Below are 19,980 nucleotides of genomic sequence, written 5' to 3' on the forward strand. Positions count from 1 at the left end.
GAGAGTGGAGGAAAATAGGATCATCTCAAACCTATGATCTCATTGAACTCACTGAAATCAAGACCAAAATAGTTTTGTCTCAAAGATGCTTGTTCTGACCAAGCTTTACTGCAACGCTGTAGCAATGGCACACAGAGTCCAGACTCAGGAGTCAGATGCCCCTGGCTTTGAGTCCCTTCTCTGCCCTGTGACCTCTGCTTGTTCTTGGGCAGGTTGTCTAATCCGTCTCAGGCAAAACTGCATCACCTGTGACATGGAGACAACAAACCTCTACCTCATGAGATGCTTGGAAAGATTAATTAGGTTAGTGCAACCTGGGCATAATAAGCTAGTAGAAAACAAGTATTAGCTCTATTATATTAGGCAATGTGTTAGGCTAACTTATTCTTTATGACGTACTAGTTGTTATAATGTCATAAAATGTTGTTATGGAATAAAATTTCTAGTTCTTGAGGAATTAAGAATCTCTCACTCTGTCATCCGAAGAGAAAAAAATTCTCCTTAAGACAACATGCCTGTTTTCTAGTTTCTTTCACCTATAGATAGCCATGACACAACACTTCAATGTATTGTTTGTATTCTACATTGACTCAAGCGTTCTACTAAAACTCATGATGAGTGAAAGAAACAGTAATGTGCATATAGAATTACTAAATCCAACATGGCGCAGTTTGTAATTGTTTTGCTTTCATTTTGTAGGACATGGAGCAGCTCAACAGAGTTATCTGCCAGCAGTTCTTCAGTGACAAGCCAGTGAGCTCAAGTGAAAGATAGATGGGTGATTTTGCTTTTCAGGCCCCAAAGCAAAGTAGACTTGGCAAGGAGTAAGGGTCACCATTAAAACAATCCATGTTTGCAGGGGTGACACATTTTGTCATTTGTAAATGTCTTCCAGTTTGGAGGGAAACATAAGGAAATTCTCTGGAAGATGTTTTGAAGTTTAATTAAAACACAGTTTGAAAACATATCCCTTGTGCTTTGCACTTGTAAATGTGAGCGTATCAGGAACTTGCACAGAGATGTGAATGTTCTCATCCTGATGTTGGGTAGCTCTGGTTGGGACCTGTGTCTATTAATCTTCTGACAAAATAGCAGTGTGCCTCTTTGTGCACAACTGGACCTTGTGCGTAACGTCTGTGCGGTATATTCATAGGATGGAAACCTGATATTTTAAATTCTCCTCACTTCCTCTGGGAGGTTGCTGTATACTCAACATAAACCCTTGCTTCTTGTACTTTCAGGGCTGGAAAAGTTCCTAGTAAACCAGAAGCTGAAAAACAAAGGTCATTCTGGTGAATGGTTGATAACTTGGGGCAGTTAGTCATTCTCTGAGCTTCTTGTTGTTGGAATAAGAGAATGGCATGACACGGGAGTCTGAAATACTCAAAACTCTGATGCATCTCCTACGTCCAGCAGACTTTTTGCTTAACTCTGCTTTTCAGTTCATTCATCCAGAAACTGAAAGAACTTTTAAGTTCTGTTCAATGAACATTTCTTGAGCACCTGCTATGTACTAATGCTGTTATCTAGTGTTGGATGATATACATTGACTAACACAAGGTTCCTGCCCTCAATAAGTTCACAGAATAATTAGGGAAGTAACATTGGCAACTTGGAAGTAACAGTACTTCTCTTAAGGAGTTGACCCAGGACAAATGATAGTATAATTCAGTGAAGTAATACCTTCAGCCTTTGGAATCTTCGTAGCTACCAGTATTTAACACCTCCTCTGAATCGTTTGATTGAGTCCTTAGGAGGAACTTAGCATGTGGCCATGTTTTGCTAACTGTATGGTAGAATCTTTTTTTTTTTTTTTTTGCAGTACGCGGGCCTCTCATTGTTGTGGCCTCTCCCGTTGTGGAGCACAGGCTCCGGACGCGCAGGCTCAGCGGCCATGGCTCACGGGCCCAGCCGCTCCAATGGCATGTGGGATCTTCCCGGACCGGGGCACGAACCCGTGTCTCCTGCATCGGCAGGCGGATTCTCAACCACTGCGCCACCAGGGAAGCCCAATGATAGAATCTTTGATGGTAGTCTTACTGTTAACACCTTCTGGGTTATTAAATAAGAAGTAGCCAGTATTCGTGCTTGGGATGTCTTTTACCCTTTGTTTAAGGAATGAACGATGGCTCTACCGGGAATACCTCCTGGGAACACTTAGAACTCTCAATAAAAGTGCACCCTGTTACAGAAGATGAACCCACTGAACTTCAACATATTGTTTCTGTTCACAGCTCGTTCTGTTTTTCCATGAACTTTGTAGCCAAAGGGAAAAATAGCAGTTAAACTGTAAGATGCTCTAGAATTAAACCCTAGATTATCCTAAAGTTAATGCTCTGTGATGGTTTAAGTATATCAGAATTTCTTGCAAAAGGCATTAACTTGTGTTCTTTAAGCACTCTGAGCATCTATTAAACCATATTTCAGGATTTACTTAATGAATTGACTATAAGATAAAATCAAAGTAATTCTTGATTTTGTTCTTGTTGGGTCCATTATATATAGTATATTAAAGAACTTTTTGAATTTTAAAATGATTGACTCCCTTTGTCCTTGTATGGTTGTTATAGAAAGTTAAATAACTACTTTGCTCAACAGGTACTAAGGTTAGGTAATGGAAAATTAAAACAAAATTCTTAACCATCAAGGTGTATAATTATGCTATTTCCTAAGAAAAGCTTCAATTTCCCCTTATTTCTCAGACTGATGCTGCCTGCATTCCCAATTTTTGTAACAAGGAAGCTAGATGCCAATGTTGATTTTAGGTATTTTCAGGACCAATAGTGTCAACACTGATCTGGGTTCATCACTTATGTAGCCCTGCACCTGTTTTACAATGATGGCTAAGAAAACACAGAGGCAAGGAATAGGGTCTTCACACATAAGTACCACTCCTTGTCTTTTGTAGTTGGACTTCCCAATGTCCATAAATATGTCTTAGGTATCTAGTTATATACCAAATTTCTTTCTGAATAAAATTTGTGGAAGGCAATAGTGAGTTAGCAGATTAGGTTTTATTTTTTAATTCCAGAATACTTAGTCCAACTTGCCTCTATTTAAATCATTACTGCTTTATAAACATTACTTAAGTCAAGCATGAGCCATATTCACTTAGACCGTAATTTGCTAAGAGTTTATTTACATTCAAACACTTATTATCTTAAATTATGTATTTCAGTTTTTCTTTCATAGAAAATAACAATGTCAGAAAAAATGACTTTTTCCCCCAAAGGTTTTTTTCTTCCTTCATCTTCCCATCCCATCCCTTATCCTATGATTTTACTCCTATCACTACTTGAAGACCAAGGATATGACAGAAGGTAATAATGGCATTAATAATGTTTTGGTCAGAACTGATAACTATAAATTCCCCCTTTTCATTTCAGGAATGGACTATTTGTGCAGAAAAGCCTAAAGATGACTTGAATCTGATGCTTCCCTGCCGTTATGTCCAGGTATTTACCACATTAGCATTTAAAAAACACTTTTCATGTGAACAACACATAAGGGTTTGGTGCAGTCTTAAGATTTAGAGTTTCAGATGGAGTTTTGCAAAATGTGGTTATATCTGGTTTTAAGGCTCTTCAAGCTAGTTGCTTTATACAGGTTTAATGTATTGGTCTTAACTTCTGCATATTCCTTAGATATAAAAACCATATGCAACAAAGTCACAAGTGAAGCTAAGCACAAATTCTCATGTTTGCTTACTAACATAGATTCAACATTCTTACCCAAAATAGTAAGATGGGCACTGTTTGAAGGCTATGGGACTTAAGTGAAGCTATGAATAAGTTCAATCTTAGAATATTCCTCCCAGAAACATTATCTTACTCACATCCAGATCAGCCTAATCTCTCCCTATGTGATTTTCCCATTTTTATTTTTTTATTTTATTTTATTTTTGACGTTGGGGGTAGGAGTTTATTAATTAATTTATTTATTTTTGCTGTGTTGGGTCTTCCTTTCTGTGTGAGGGCTTTCTCTAGTTGTGGTAAGTGGGGGCCACTCTTCATCGCGGTGCGTGGGCCTCTCACTGTCGCGGCCTCTCTTGTTGTGGAGCACAGGCTCCAGACGCGCAGGCTCAGTAGTTGTGGCTCACAGGCCCAGTTGCTCCGCGGCATGTGGGATCCTCCCAGACCAGGGCTCGAACCCGTGTCCCCTGCATTGGCAGGCAGATTCTCAACCACTGCGCCACCAGGGAAGCCCCCATTTTTAAATATTCACAGAATTTTGGATTATTTCAGTTTCTTGAATACAACGTTTAGTTGTTTCATGTATACGTATGTATATATATATATATATTTTTGCGTTACGCGGGCCTCTCACTGTTGTGGCCTCTCCCATTGCGGAGCACAGGCTCCGGACGTGCAGGCTCAGCGGCCATGGCTCACGGCCCCAGCCGCTCCGCGGCATGTGGGATCCTCCCGTACCGGGGCACGAACTCGCGTCCCCTGCATCAGCAGGCGGACTCGTATGTATACTCTTGAGGGCATTTACAGAATTTAAAAAAAAAAAAAAATATATATATATATATATATATATATATATTTATTTATTTATTTATTTGCCTGTGCTGGGTCTTAGCTGCAGCACATGGGATCTTCGTTGTGGCATGAGGACTCTTAGTTGCAGCATGCATGTGGGATCTAGTTCCCTGACCAGGGATCGAACCCGGGTTTCCTGCATTGGAAGCATGGCATCTTAACCACTGGACCACCAGGGAAGTCCCCATTTACAGAAATTTGCTTCCTGTGCATCCTCCAAACATCTAACAGATACCAAACATGATACTGAGCCTAAACAAAGTATACTTCCAAAATATGTGCTTGCTTGATTCATGGGCTTTTTATTTTCTTGTGTTGGATTTTTACTGATGAGTTCTCAGCTGTAAAGAAAAAGATTCTGTAGAAGGAAGATGTTTGTGTTTTCATCTGAACAACCAGGATGGAACAACCAGGTAGGAACAACCAGGATGATATGCAAAATGTAAAGGGGATTGCATGTGGCATTACATCCATGCTGTTTGCAAGCTTGGTCCCTGGAACTGGTATGTCCCACGAAAGCTATCTTCACCAGTGACAGCTTTTTTTTTTTTTTTTTTTCTTGTTACGCGGGCCTCTCACCGTTGTGGCCTCTCCCGTTGCGGAGCACAGGCTCCGGACGTGCAGGCTCAGCGGCCATGGCTCACGGGCCCAGCCGCTCTGTGGCATGTGGGATCTTCCCGGACCGGGGCACGAACCCGTGTCCCCTGCATCGGCAGGCGGACTCTCAACCACTGTGCCACCAGGGAAGCCCCGGTGACAGCTTTTTGAATTGCCACACACCTCCCAAACCTGAGTCTCTCTCCTTTCTCTGGTAGGAAAGGTTAACAGGTAGAATTCTCAAGTAGCTCTTTTATGCTTATTATGTGACCAATAGGGGCAAAAGCTCTCTCAAATTAAACTTTACATTGATTAAACTTACCCCTGGCCTTAAAGCTCCTGATCTGCCTCTCTTCCTGTTTTTCAACTCTGGCTAACTCTCTGGACTAAGTTTCTTTAATTTTTTTTCTCCTGACTTTTCTCTGCTTTTTTTCTGCCCTCTCCACTCTTCACCTTGAATTGGATGTACTTCATAAAATGATGTCTAGATAATTCAGCCATTCTGCCGAATTGAACTTAAATATCGGACAAAATACATTTTAAGTGGTTTTAAACTAATGTGAAAATGTTGGAATTTCTACCAATATAAACATACTAAACTTAAGACCATATTCAAATACAGTTAAAAATTACATCATGTTTCTTCTACTAGAAATCTTAAAGGATGTATCTATATACACATAAAATTCACCTTCTGAGTCATGGTGTAATTTAGATTATATTTTATTAGACATTCTTTACAAATTTAAAATACTGCTATTTTTACATGCACAGAGGAAAATCAGTTTGGATAATTATTTAGGCATTCATTAAAATCAACCACAATATAGAGATACTTTATTGTGTCATTTATCAACATACTTGATATGTATATCTAAAGTGCATTATGTTACAAAAAATATAGAAATTCAGCAGCACCAAGACACATTTACAAAATAAATACATCAGTTGACAAAATAAATTATGGTAAATGTGATAATAATAATTGGATTAGCCTTGGCAAAAAAAAAATATTCACAATGACCAATGTGCAGTTTCATAGAGCAATGGGGGAGACAGTTTTATTCCAATGCATTTACAGTATTTACAGACAATAAATATTTCTAATACTTTCCATATGTTCATTATTACAGAATCCTGCAATATGTCTTCTGAACGTCTCTGCTGAAAATTTCAATGCCTCCTGTAAAGAGAAAGAAGGGAAAGAAGAGGAGAAAACAGGTTAATTCTCTTTACAAATGAAGAGACATAAAATAAAGGATGTAAATTAAGGAACATAGAATCAAAATAGAAAGAGATTCAGGGGACTGCTTGTAAATATCTTTTATAGAAGGTGATTGTGGGATCCACCTGACTTTCTAGAACCTCTGCTACAGGCCGAGTCTTTAATCTGATCAAATGGTCAATGTACAGCAGAAAGGTAAATGGGTAAGGGACAAATTTGAGAATTCAGAAATAAGGCCAGGCTGTGCAATACATCATTAAATACACCTTGCTTAGAAGTTTATTCCCCGGTGATGCCCAACAGAGGTGATGCACAGGTTGATTATTCTGTTCAGGTTCTCATTTGGCCAATCTCTCACTAAGATAATGGGCTGTTGTGAGGGTAGAGTGTGTGATTTGGGGTAAAGGTTAGAAGGATGTGTAATTAAACAAAGTATGTTTGATTTGAAGATATCTGTTCTTCTTTAGCTGTGCTTAAACACTAATGAATAAAACTATCATTGGATTTTAGTTTTTGAAGCCAAAACTAAGATAGGATTGCTGCTAGTTTTTTGACTGAATCTTGCATTAGAGATTGGGAAAGCCCATTTTAAATTAGAGAATAAGAATCAATTAATTTAAAAGTATAAAATAACAATATTTCACATCACTGTGTTTGTTTTATTACCCAGAATAAGTTACCATTTGGGACTGACACCTTTTCGAACCCTTCTAAACACTGTAATGACAGTATTTTAAGATGAGCTAGTGACTTTTTCTCTGCTTTTCTCTCTCCTTTTCTCTCCTCTCTGTGTGGTCTATTTCAGGGAATACATATTGGTGTCAAGGAAACAACTACGGAATGGAATCTGATTGGCTGTGTCACTGCATTAACAGCCAGAGTTTTACATGGCAGACCTGCATGGTTGTGAGACCTACCAAGAAGCAAACTCTTGACAATTTAGGAATTTTATGTGCAGCTTGAAGAATGAAAAACAAGTTTAGCATTTAGGGGGACTTAATGTCTTAAGGAATTGACCTCTTCACCAAGAGTCTTGTTTGGAATGATGAAATAGCTCCTAGTTACACAGAAAAAAAAATAGTTTACGATTAAAATTTTAAATGGTAGGTGGATATGGATGGATGCTATGAAAATAAAGTCCAAAAGGCAACTGTCAGACTCAATAATTTGCTTACTGTACTGATTTTTAAAGGTCTTGGTACTAAATGGTATTTAGTGAATTGAGTAACACAAGCAGGGAGCGAATGAATAGTCTCGAACAATTATTTCCTCAGAAGGAAAGAAAAAGGAAATAAATTAAAGGACCAAGGAAAAGATCTTTTGATTAAGTCTCACCCTGCCCAGCCAGTTTGCTTGTTATCTGTCCTTCTGATTTCTCTTTAACAAAGGCATGTAGTGGAACAGTCAGGTAAAATATACACCATGACCAAAAAGTATATGTATATGTTTATTACACATATGAGTATGACAACACTTTAGACCTCTAGCTCTTCTGAGTACTGAAAAGCTTTTCTATTATTTCTAAATCAGTGTTTGCCAAGGCAAATGATATGGTCTCAATTAAATGAGTTCTACTGTAACTGGACATCTCATTTGCAACATCAAAAATTCCAAAATGTAATTTCCAAAATTTAAAGCTATGTATTTTCCACTGAATGGTTCACGTGAGAGGATCCAGACAGTGTTAGCGCAATAGTTTCTTTTAAGAAATACCACCACTATTATATATTATAATAAAGTCTGTGCTTGCTATATCATCAGGCCTCTTAGATCGTAGTATAATAATGCAAAGAGATTAAAGAGAGGACATTAATAAAAGGTTGGAGGCTTACAAATCTTTAAAATAGTTATTCTGAAAAGACTCTAGCTGGATTACAAAATTTGCATGACCCCATATGTTCTCATCAGTACACTCCTGAATTTCCCCACTCTTCCCTACACCTCTGTTGCATTGTATTGGGAGAATGCCAACATCTGGCTGCCAAATGAACAGTGCTTTCCATGAACATCCCTCAGAACCAGGGAACAGAAAGGAGAAGCAGAAGTATTCTACTTCTTTCAGTCCTAGGTCTGGATTTGATTAGGGTACTGCCTAATTTTTACTAAATCTACTTTTTTAAATATCTTTATTGGAGTATAATTGCTTTACAATGTTGTGTTAGTTTCTGCTGTACAACAAAGGGAATCAGCTATACGTATACATGTATCCCCACATCCCCTCCCTCCTGAGCCTCCCTCCCACCCTCCCTATCCCACCCCTCTAGGTGGTCACAAAGCACCGAGCTGATCTCCCTGTGCTATGCAGCTGCTTCCCACTAGCTAGCTATTTTACATTTGGTAGTGTGTATATGTCCATGCCACTCTCTCACTTCGTCCCAGCTTCCCCTTCCCCCTCCACGTGTCCTCAAGTCCATTCTCTACGTCTACGTCTTTATTCCTGTCCTGGCCCTAGGTTCTTCAGTACCGTTTTTTTAGATTCCATATATGTGCGTTAGCATACGGTTACTAAATCTGCTTTAACTTAGAGACACCTTTGGGATAAGAATTGACGAGGGCTGGTTTTCAATTCTACAGATATTTAAGAGCATTGCAAATTTTAAATGAATAGAATTTATTCAAAAGTATTTCTACTTCTGTTTTTATAACATATGTTTTATATATATATATATATAATGGATAAAAATAGGTTCTGGCAATAAAGTAAAACACTTGCATTAGTTATAAATATGTACAATTAGGATCATATCTTAAAATACACTGAATGTGTGCATTAAGCCAAGACTTATGGGGTTTGTTACCCCTTATAGGTCCATTAGATATCTGCAGAATAGATCATTCACTATGCTAAAGATTCCTCTACTGCCACAGCCCACTGATTACTGAAGCTGTACTACCTAGCCAGTATAACTATTATTTATATGCTATTTAATGATGGGTTTTGTCAACGTAACTCGAAGATAGATGTGATGGTCAAAATCCCCTTTGAAACATCACTCTGTCATCCTGTCTCTACCAGTCAGGGGAAAGGATTGGAGAATTAACAGGGGACTCTTTAAATAATGAGATCATTACTGCATATGATGCATTCTTGTGTAGCTTTCCTCTTTCTTTCAAACCCCACAGAAAAGCTGTATTGAAAAGTAAAAACCAAAAAAGATCCTATCAGCGGAAATGCAGGGGTAAAGTGCAGTACTAACATGGCGCTGGCTTAAGCGTCAGGAAATGAAATAAAGGCAGTTCTGAGGACAGCCTATCCCAGTTCCCAGGTCTGCTCAGTTGCCTTAACTGTGGAAGGCCTTCGTTTTCTATTTTATAAAATGAGATTAATACTTGCCCCATTTTTGCCTCACAGAAACACACATAGGTAGATAGATAGATAGATAGATAGATAGATAGATAGATGGATGGTACAACCAGAACGAAATCTAAAAGCACCCAAATAATAATTCCATGTAATCTTACTTAATCTTCACCTGACCCAGTGAGGTTGGCACAAGTACTACCTTTATTTCACCGAAGAGGGGAGTTAGTCTTAGAAAGACCAAGGAACTTGCCCAACGTTATGAGCTTTAATAAGTTTAGACCCAAGACTTGAACCTAAGTGTTTTGGCTCCAAAGTGTGTGCATATGAGCATCTGTGAGCTAAGAATAAACAAGCCACATAGATGTGGTTTTATTATTCCTACTATAATACCCTAGAGGAAGTATTTCAACTTGCAGTGGACAGATACATGAGAAAAACTTATACCTTATAACCAAGTCTATACTTAAAAATTTTCAGAAATCATGATTTTTGTTCCATGAACTGGTAGAAACCAGAGTTAAATTTAATTAAATAAATTTAAAGTCTGTGTTTAAAATTTTAAATTTAATTAAATGAAAATAAATTTTAAGTAAATTTAAACTAAAAAATGTGGACGGCTGAGAACTGTTTATGGTAAGATATTTTTCTGTAGTGTTTGTAGGTCATATCAAATCCTTCTGCATTCTCCCTTGGAGTGAAGAAAAGAAAGAAAGAAAGAAAGAAAGAAAAAACAAAGTTTGACATAGTGTGAGTGGAGGAAATCAATACGTTTCTCTAACAAATGGTGAAGGTGCAGTAGCTTCTAAAGTTTGAGTGAAAAAATGAAAGGGGTTAGTAGAGCACTAAAGGATTTGTGTCGGGGTTTGTTGGTGGAGAAAGAAGCAGGGTGATTAAACCCCCGTGGGTGTTGAAGGGCTAGGAGCACACTGCTTTAAGGCAGGCCGTATCCTGAGCCATCTTGGTTTTGTAAGCTTTTAAATTGTGGAGCCATTGATGGAGGGAAAGATAGGGAGGAGATTCTAGGTCTGTGCAAGCCAAAGCAGAATAGAGGCTCCACACCCCACCTAGGGGCATGGAGGAGGAGCTGGGGCCCCGGGAGCCGGTTACCGTGAATTGAGCTCCAGCGATGTCGCGGAGATGTCAGACAGGTGGTCCCCTTCCAGCCAACACCCAGCCACGCCCGAGTTCAGCCAGGCCGATCGAGTTCGCCGCTTCTTCTTTTCCTGCTCCTTGCGTTTTCCAGGCTTGCTTTTCTTTTTCTTGCCGGGTGTCTTCAGTGGCTGCTCTTTGTACGTCTCCACCTTGTTGGTTTCCTGAGTCAAGTATCTGCCCTCATCGTCAGACCCAAATCGGACGGGGTGGTTCTTGGTGTTGGGGACAGGCTTGGAGTTGGGGGACACCTCCGAGGTAGCTCTGATTTCAGCTGTGTGGATTTCCGCAATCAGATGGTGCAGGAAGAATCGTCGCCGTAAATCTTGGATGGACTTCCCCTTGTCATGGAGAAGCTGGTGTTCAGACACAGCTCTTTTGCTTTAAGGGAAAAAGAACAGGAGGGGAAGGAAACAATGACATTTTAGTAGATGGCAGAGACCACAAAGACTTGAGGAAAGCCCTTTAAATTGTCTAGTTGATCCAATACAGGATACAAACTAAGCTGGAAGAGCTGCAAGCTGACTGAGCAGGGAAGGGGCGAGAGCGGAAGGGAAGAGCCGGCCGTTAGGAGGCTCCAGCTCCAGCCTCAGCTATGCGGCTCCCTAGATCGGTGACCTTGGTGAGAACATGAATGTTATTGGGCCTCAGGGGCCCCATCTGTTTAAAAGGAAAGGATCAGATTCTGAGATTTCTATGCTGTCTTCTCAATTTAAAATATTATGATTCAGTTATTCAAAGAAATGGACAGAAATCACTGGGCTTTTTTCCCCACATTTTTCAGAGTTGTGTTGAGGAAATAAATCCAGGTGTCTTAGTCTGGGAAACAAAAAGGTGGCTGATTTCACCTGAGTACTCGCCCCAGACATACTTGTGCATGAGCAGGCGTGCATGCACGCATACTGCTCCCCACTTGAGAAAATAATACTACTACTGAATCTCAAAGAAGAGCAAGCTCTACTAGTAAAAGCAAACAAAGACTGAAGGATGAAGTGAGCTGTGAAGCCTGTCTAGGAAACCACCTAACAGAATGAATTTGAACATGATTGATATTAGACTATGGGCTACCAAGAACCTATATTTGAAGGCCAGCTGTCAGAGAGAGCATGCATAATTTTCTGTAAAGTAGTGGGTGGTCTCTTTAAAATGACTTTGAGTGTTTAAATTAAGTGAGATCATTCTATTTCATCTGTGCGTCTCTCTTTTTTTTTTAATTTAGAATTTCAGAGGGTAATATCTTTAGTACTTAACTGAGAAATTCACTTTTCTATTTGTTCTTTGTCTTAAAAATATCTCTAGAAACAAATATGATTTTCCTATTTAAACAACACTCTAATAAAAATATAGTGAAAAAGAATAAACTAGTTCTCTATCAATTCTTTTAGATAACACCCCAACTCTTGCTTAAATGTCCATTCATGCATTCTTGTATTATTCTGTGTGTATTTATTAACCAAATTTAAGTATTGCATACATGAATCAGTCATATTATGTCTGCTACAACTATGCTGCACCTAACTCCAATTTCTACCACTGAAACAACCCTCCAAAGTGGCTCATTTTCAAAAGTATCTGAAGGGGCCTTCCCTGGTGGTGCAGTGGTTAAGAATCCGCCTGCCAATGCAGGGGACATGGGTTCGAGCCCGGGCCCGGGAAGATCCCACATGCCGCGGAGCAAATAAGCCCGTGTGCCACAACTACTGAGCCTGCGCTCTAGAGCCCGTGAGCCACAACTACTGAGCCTGCATGCCTAGAGCCTGTGCTCCGCAACAAGAGGAGCCACCACAATGAGAAGCCCACGCACTGCAATGAAGAGTAGCCCCCGCTCGCCGCAGCTAGAGAAAGCCCGTGCGCAGCAACGAAGACCCAATGCAGCCAAACATTTAAAAATATAATAATAAAAAAAAAGTATCTGAAGGTATTTCACAGGGCTGCATCCCACATATTGTCATTCCCCTGACACTACGATAGATTTATCTGGTCTCATTACTTTCATTAATACAACTTTAACTCCTCAGAGAAATATGACAATAATAAATAGCACTCTCCTCATTTTACAGATGTGGAAAGTGAGGTTCAGAGAGATTAAAGGCCTCACACTTGCTCACATGATGAGAACAGGCAGAACCAGGCTCCAAAGACGAAGTCTTTTAATTCTAAAACCAAGATTGTTTTTAGACTTCCTCAACCCTTTCTCTTAGTGAAGCTGAATTGTATGTTGAGGAAACAAGAAAGGAAGGTCATAAAGAGACTGTGGTAGGCACCATGGCAAGGGGCAAATGGACAGCAATTTATCAGTTTCCTTGAAGACCAAGCTTGTCCCAAGAAGTACATTTTCATCACCAGAATAACGAACCAGGATTCCTAGTCTGGATTATCACTGGGGGAAGGAGAGATTGTCTAGTTATATTGTGAGTCCCAGAAGGGTAAGGCATGAAAACACAGTCATTATTTCTCCGGACCTTATAGCCAGAATACCAGCTTCCTTTCAGCATTTTAGCGTGTGCACTGACTTTAAGCCATGAAGCTTGTGCAAAAAAGACATGACTTAATGGAAAGGAATTTAACAGGAGCCTGGTTTAAATGAGGCATGAAGGAGTCTCTCTTCCTTTTTGAAGGTGCCACATGTGACTAGATTAAAATTCACTTACTTTGTGGCAGTAGTTAGTATCCTGGAAACTCTTAATAACCTACAAATTGGAGGCTTTGCTACAACAGATTTATATTGTCTAATAACATTTTTAAAGAATAGGACTGATATACTTGCAAGTATTATAAGTATTGCAGTTTAATAAGTATCTTTTAGAAAAATGTCACGTTAAAGAAAGAAGTTCTTAGGTGTGATCAATTATACTATTTGGAGCTTTTATTATTTTCTCAATTCCTGGCAGATAGCCACCCATCTGTATTGTTCTCCAAATGTATAATACAGCCTATTCTAGCTTAACTCGGGGTCAAAACTTTTAACAGTTGGTCTGTTCTAATCAAGCCACCATTGCTCATGCCTCCTCTGACTGGCATATATGCCTGTCATCCTGGCTAGCCTGTCAACTGTGAGTCATGGTGCCTTCCTAACTCAGGCACTGCTCTTTCCCAGGTTGGTTCTCATGGGAAATGGAGTGATCATTCTATCCTCTGTTTTATAAAAAGCCTACAATATGGCACAACTTTGTCCAGATTAAAATAGTACATCTTTCATGGGGTACAAAGATTCTTTCTGCCTTTAGGGGTAATTATTAATATATTAGAAAACACAGACTTTCTTAAATGTTAAATCTGAAATGCTGTTACATAATTTACTTACTAGCTCAAAGGTGTCTGCATTTAAAATATTGCGAAGAATGAATTTCTGATTGAGCAACTACACTAGAGGATCAGGAACATAATAGTGTCTTTATTGTCAACAAGGTCCATGGAGTGTTCTATTTATTTTCCAAATAAGACATTAACTGAGACAAGGGTAAGTGACTAGCATGTACAAACTAGATGTACACGGGTGGTGGGCAACATGTTCCAATTAGAGAGGCTTTCACTTTAGATAATTCTGAAGTACTTAAGTTGTAAATATGGCCTCAGTAACAGTCTGTTACTTTATATGCCTGTAAACATTGCATAGCACAATGGTTCACATGACATTTATTACATACCCAACATGGAAAAACAAGCATGCTATGTTCATGGTCTCCTTTGATTATTATTAAAAGATGCAAAAATGTGGAGGAAATGCTTAACACAGATAACTCTGAATTCAGTCAAAATACAGCTCTTCTGCCTTAAAAAAAAATCACTCTCAAGGGAGTTTTCAGGGAAGAAGATTCAATTTCTAAGGAGCTCTCATGGAGCATAGGGAATAGCTGGAGTGATGGGAATTCCGTTTTCAGCACAGGAAGAGATGGCATGCCCGTGCTGATGCTAGGCTCCTAAGGAAGGCATCTGGGTTTAAGAAGAAAAGTTCTGTGGTACATGGAAGAGTCAGGGTTAGGGTGTTAGAGTTAAGATGACTCACCAGAAGTCCTTTCCAACCCAAATGACTCAGTCGAAAGTTATGCTTTTCACTAAGTGGAATAGACCCAGTCTGGCTCCCAAGCAAATCAGTCAATGATGTTTTAGGTTTCTGAATCTGCTGGGGCTTTCTTTCTAAGTTAAACACAAAGACCGCCACCTGCTGAAAGCCACATACATCTGGACAAGAATGTCCTCAGGTCTCCAACTTACTCACGCTCTAGACTCATTAAGTAAAGTCCTTTTGGACTCACAGGTCCAGAAGGTTCACAACCTACATTGCCATGGCCTGGGAAGTGTTATTGTTGTAGTAGTTTCCTCTCCCTTAAAAGTTAGCCGTTAGCTAGAAAACATCTAAAGCAGTTTCCCTAATACTTGGTGTGAAAAGTAATCGGGGAGTAATATGATTTGATTATACTTTAAAATTTCTTTCAAGGATCTAGGTTGATTTGTCGTAATAGTAGACTAATGCTTTGTCTAGCACACAAAATTTACTGTTACTTGGTAATAATGCAAAAATAATGACTCGTTTTTTTAAACTCCATTTGGCTGCAATAATTTGATGAAACCTTTTAACCTGCTGATGAGTTCAGCCTCCATGAAAAACCATGGCTGTAATGTGATGATCTATTAGCCACTAACTATAAGAACGCTTTGTGGTAGTTTTATAACCATCTGCTGAGTGTGAGCGTTTAACTGCAATATTGTATTTCACCCACAGACAAACCTATAACAGGGTCTCTGGCTGCTAAGTGGTTTCTGATGTGTCTTTTGCAAGGTGCAACAAGGAAAGAGTTAAAAATAGCCTTTAGGACTAACTTAGCACTATTTTTATGCCATAACTGTAGATTTAATCATGGCCCATTTACTGTTTCTCAAAAGAGAAAGCAGGTATTTCTTAAGCAACTTTAAAGAAAAAAATTGGCTCCGTTCCAAGACAGTATCTTTTGACCAAATAAATACAGCATTTAAGTGTGCTTTTAAAAATTTAGTCTTCATCTATATTTATATATGGATTTTTTACATGACTGAATTAAATACAAGTTTCAAAAGGAGCAAAAAGTCAATACAATTTCCAGAAATACATCAGCAAAATGTTGATTTGAAGACTACAATGCAGCTTTATCTTCAGCACAACGTCCTGCACAATTTGCCTTAGGAGATTCATAATAGATTTTCATTTTGGTGCCAAGGTTCAGACATGTCTAAAGTAATTTCATTTAAGGATTTTCTGCTTTAATAATAATAGACTAAGGGCACATATAAAAAGTTGCCTTTTTGTACACCCTTGGGAATTTACAAGAAAGCACCAGGAACTTGATTGTAAGTATTAGATATTGCTATTTTTAGTGTTAGTGTAAAAGTTCTCCGTAATTCCTTCACCAGAGGCAAACTTGTCTCTGTTCTCAAACTTTACGGTTTTCCCATCCTGAACACCAAGAGTGCAGCTTAAAGATCACCCAAAGATGGTCTTACACACATTAATGAACTGCTAGGTCCAACGGATTATTAAGCTAGTGTACTCGCCCACTCTTCCAACTTTTCAGTCACACAACATGGTGTTATTTCTCTGGTGTGCTTTGAGGTATGATTATTTTAAAGTCAAAATTATCCTTAAAGAATCACCAAATGAAAATGCCAAGATACAAGTTTTCAGTCTACAGTGCAAATATTTGACTCCAGATTAAAGAGCTCTTAGCAATAATTCCAAGTGGGAAAAAAAGTTTCCACACCTAATATTCATTTTGGAATCAAGCACTCTAGCGTTCTTGAACGGTATCAATACCAATGTTGGAGTTGTGCCATTGCAAAGTTTTTACTACTTCATTATATAATATGCCTACATTATGTAATGTGGTCCATTTTATATGCTTAAAATTATGTCATTCATAATAAAATTAGATGTAAAGTTTTTGCTTTTCACACAAAACCTGTCACCCACATGCAGTATGTACGTATACAAGTGCACACAGACATATGTCGCCTGGACCCCTCAGCTTCCTCCGAGTTATCTAAGTTTCTTGCAATCTTCACAGTTTCAATATCTTCCCAGGTCCTGAAAGTAACCCTTTTTTTTCACTAAAGGAGATTTTGCCTAGAGGAGATTCTGTAAAACGCTCCCTCTCATGGAAACACAAAAAATTTGTCTCTTGCCTGTTGCCCCTTGAGGTTCAACCAGTTCTCCCGCCGGGTTTGAGGAGCCGGGCTCAGCCCCGGGCAGGTAGCGGATCTCTCCGCTCTCTAACCCGGGCGAGGAGCATCAGTGACCGCGGCGAGCCCTGGGCAGCGCCCCAGCCTGGTGGCCTCTCCCCCTGGGGTCCCCAGCCCTCACCCGGCGCCCTGGGGAGGACCGGGCACTTACAGTCGGCGGCCGAGCTCCTCCACCGAGCGCCCGCAGGAGGGCACCGAGTAGCTCAGCAGGAACAACGCGACGCTCCACTGCTGAACCAGCCTCCACAGCATCGTATCCTCTCTCTCTGGGGACCTGCAACGGAGAGGAAAGGGGCCCGAAGTGTCAGTCCGGCATCTCCATCTCCCCGCACTACCCCGCTGCGCCCCTTCAGCCTGCTCTCAAATAGCCTCCTCAAGGGCATCTCCCAAGTTGCAAAGAGCAAGAAAAAAACTTTCTCTGGAGCCTCTCGGCACTTACTGATTTAGGAACAAACTACTGTGCTTTTTCCAAACCACACAGGCAAAAAGGGACCAAAAAGAGGAAGAAAAAAAAAGAAAAATCAGAGGCGCCTCTTCCGAAATAATAACCAAAATGAAATGGGTTTATATATGTATCTATGATGAGCAGCGTGTTTACACGTCTCCCATAGCAATGTCTAATTAATCTGGCCGGCAGTATCTTGGGTTCGGGAAGCAGGGCTAACCCCTTCTTAAAAAAAAAAAAGAAAGTTTCCCCTTCCGAAGTCTGCTTCTTTGCGAACTAGGCCGTCTTGTTCCAGAGCCACTTGCAGCGAGACCCACATATATATACCTAGCTGTCTGTCTACCTCCTCTGGTGGGCTGGTTGCTTCCGGAAAGTTGATTCCACACACCCTGGGAACCAGTTTCAAGTGCGTGTGTCGTCGATCAGGAGGGCCAGGTGGCGGCGAGGGCGGGTTAACAGCGGCGCGGAGGGGCGGCAGCGGCCTGAGCGAGCGACAGGGCAGCAGCGGCCCCGCTTCAAGACCGGGGAGGCATGCTGGCCGGGCGGCGCAGGTTGGAGGAGAGTTGAAAGCCGAGCAGAAGAATGTTCACACGCTCGCAGGCAAACCTGCCGGAGAAGTGAGCGAGTCGCAAAGAGGTGGCGCCCTAGGAACGCGCGCGGGGCGAGCGAGGGCGCGGGCGCGCGGGGGGCGGGGGAGGCGACGGGCGGCCGGAGCGACCGGAGGGGAGCCCCGAGCCGGGAACATCCCGCCGGCCACGGGGAGCCCCCCTCCCTCCCCGCGGCCCCCGGCGCTGCCCGGAGCTCCCCCGAGCCCCACCCCAGAGCGCTGGCCCCGCCGCGCCAGCCCGGGGCCGGGGGCGTGGGCGGATCCGCACGTTCCTGCCGGTTCCCTCCGGCCCCGGACCGCTCCGCGGATCTGCAAGCCGAGGTCCCGAGAGCGTGCGGACCGCCCGGAGCAGCCACGACCCCCGTCGCGCAGCTGCAGCCGAGACCCGCGGGACTCGAGCCCCGCGGGCGCCCAGGCCGCCGGGGGCGGTCGGCAAGGAGGAGGCCGAGGAGCCGGGGCGAGAGCCCGGGCGCCCGGCATCCTCGGCGGGGAGGTCGCGGGCCTTTGGCCAGTGCCTCTTAGGAGCCTTAAGCCCGCTTTGGGAGCTCCGGGAGCGTGATGGGAACCCTCCTCCCTGGCCCTTTCCTGGGACAGGCTGAGTGGGGAGTGTTGACTAGGCAGTGGGGACTCCTTCGCATAGAAGAGTAAAAACGGTTTCAGACTTCAGGTCGAGATGGCATTTCTTGCTGTCTCAGAACAGCTGAGGACATCTGGAGCCTGTCCAAGAAAGCCCGCGCACAGGATGGAGACCCCCTTTTGAATTGCAGAGGGGGACCGAAAACTCCTGGGGAGCGCACACGGCCCTTCCGCCCACAGACAGGAGTCTAACCCGCTCTTTTCCCCGATAACCTACTCTGTTCCCCGCCCCCCCACCCACCCCGTGTCCCCTGTTACATATTCTAGGGTGACTCTATCCTTGTCGCTTCAGCCTGCAGGAGCAGCGGAACTATCGCTCTAAGCTGCTCTGCCTCGGAGAAGCGAAGGGAAAGCAGGGGTTTTTTCCCAAAACTGTTGGGCGGGGAAGAAAGACTGCTCTGAATTACTGGGCAGTACCGTCTAGGGAGGGCTTGCAGCGGATGTGAACGCCCTCCCCACGGACTCCTCTATCTTTCGGAAATGAACCCGGGTGGTTGGGAACCATTCAAGAGATGTTTGTCTTCTAGACAGACAACCCCACTGGTAGGTTTCAATACTCTGTAGAAGGCTAGTGTGACTTAGAGATTTGAGATGATTAAGGGAGCCTGACCTTTATGAAGCCTGGTTTCTGGCTGATGCTCCACAGATTTTACCAAGGTTGGGTGAAATAGCGCCCTCTCACAGACCCTCGCTCATCTCGGCTCCCTTTTCCCATTGTTAGCTGCTTAGCTAACTAGCTTTAGCTAACGTTTGCTGCGTAGTTTGGGTGGGTGTCACCCCTTCTCAGAAGCTGTTATCTCCCTCATTTGCTTGCTTTAAACTTCACACTTAAAAAAAGAAAAGTAAGCAAAAATCAAAACTTGGCTTCCTCCAACTTAAAAAGAAATCTGGGAATTTCCACAACTTCCCTTGAACGTTTAAGAATCTAAAAATGTTAGACCTGTTTGCATGGCATGAAAAGACAAAGTATCAGCACTCAGAAATGTCAATCTTTGAACCTCTAACACTTTCTGATTTATAATAAATTCTTTCCAAAAAGACGCAGGAGCCTTAATGTAACCATTAGAGCTGAAGGGGGAAATCTGTAAAGTAAATCACAAATGAGCCATTTAACACTTGCAAGTTGTTTAACATTAAAATGATAATATTTGCTTCCACAATGAAAAACCCAAAGGTACTTAGCCAAGTTTCAAACTACCCAGGCTTTAGAAAGTCAACCCTCCCCCAATAAAAGGTTAAAACAAAAAGCAGATTGAAAAT

At 41.6% G+C, this 19,980-nt stretch overlaps 1 protein-coding gene across 2 annotated transcripts; it reads right to left on the reverse strand.

Annotated features, from left to right (window-relative positions):
* Window positions 1-5,848: 5,848 nt before the first annotated feature.
* PTHLH (parathyroid hormone like hormone) lies at window positions 5,849-18,095 on the reverse strand. 2 transcript variants are annotated; one of them, XM_029206027.1, is made up of 4 exons: window positions 17,821-18,095; window positions 17,184-17,306; window positions 10,778-11,200; window positions 5,849-6,324 (listed from the first exon to the last, which is right to left on the reverse strand). In XM_029206027.1, exons 2-4 carry the CDS (start codon window positions 17,282-17,284, stop codon window positions 6,315-6,317), a joined length of 534 nt encoding a protein of 177 aa, XP_029061860.1. In that variant the 5' UTR covers window positions 17,285-17,306; window positions 17,821-18,095; the 3' UTR covers window positions 5,849-6,314. The 2 variants fall into 2 exon arrangements, with proteins under 2 accessions (XP_029061860.1, XP_029061859.1); XM_029206026.1 differs by lacking the exon at window positions 17,821-18,095 and adding an exon at window positions 17,472-17,770.
* Between the last annotated feature and the right edge of the window lie 1,885 nt (window positions 18,096-19,980).

This window comes from Monodon monoceros, unplaced genomic scaffold (assembly GCF_005190385.1).
Source record: "Monodon monoceros isolate NGI ecotype Baffin Bay Population unplaced genomic scaffold, NGI_Narwhal_1 Super_Scaffold_6, whole genome shotgun sequence".
In the NCBI taxonomy this organism is placed as follows: Eukaryota; Metazoa; Chordata; class Mammalia; order Artiodactyla; family Monodontidae; genus Monodon; species Monodon monoceros.

Coding starts and splice junctions, on each gene's coding strand:
- PTHLH (XM_029206027.1), bottom strand. CDS start 17,284: ATGCTGTGGAGGCTGGTTCAGCAGTGGAGCGTCGCGTTGTTCCTGCTG. Junction 11,201..17,183: donor GAGGAGCTCGGCCGCCGACT/GTAAGTGCCCGG, acceptor TTTCCCTTAAAG/CAAAAGAGCTGTGTCTGAAC.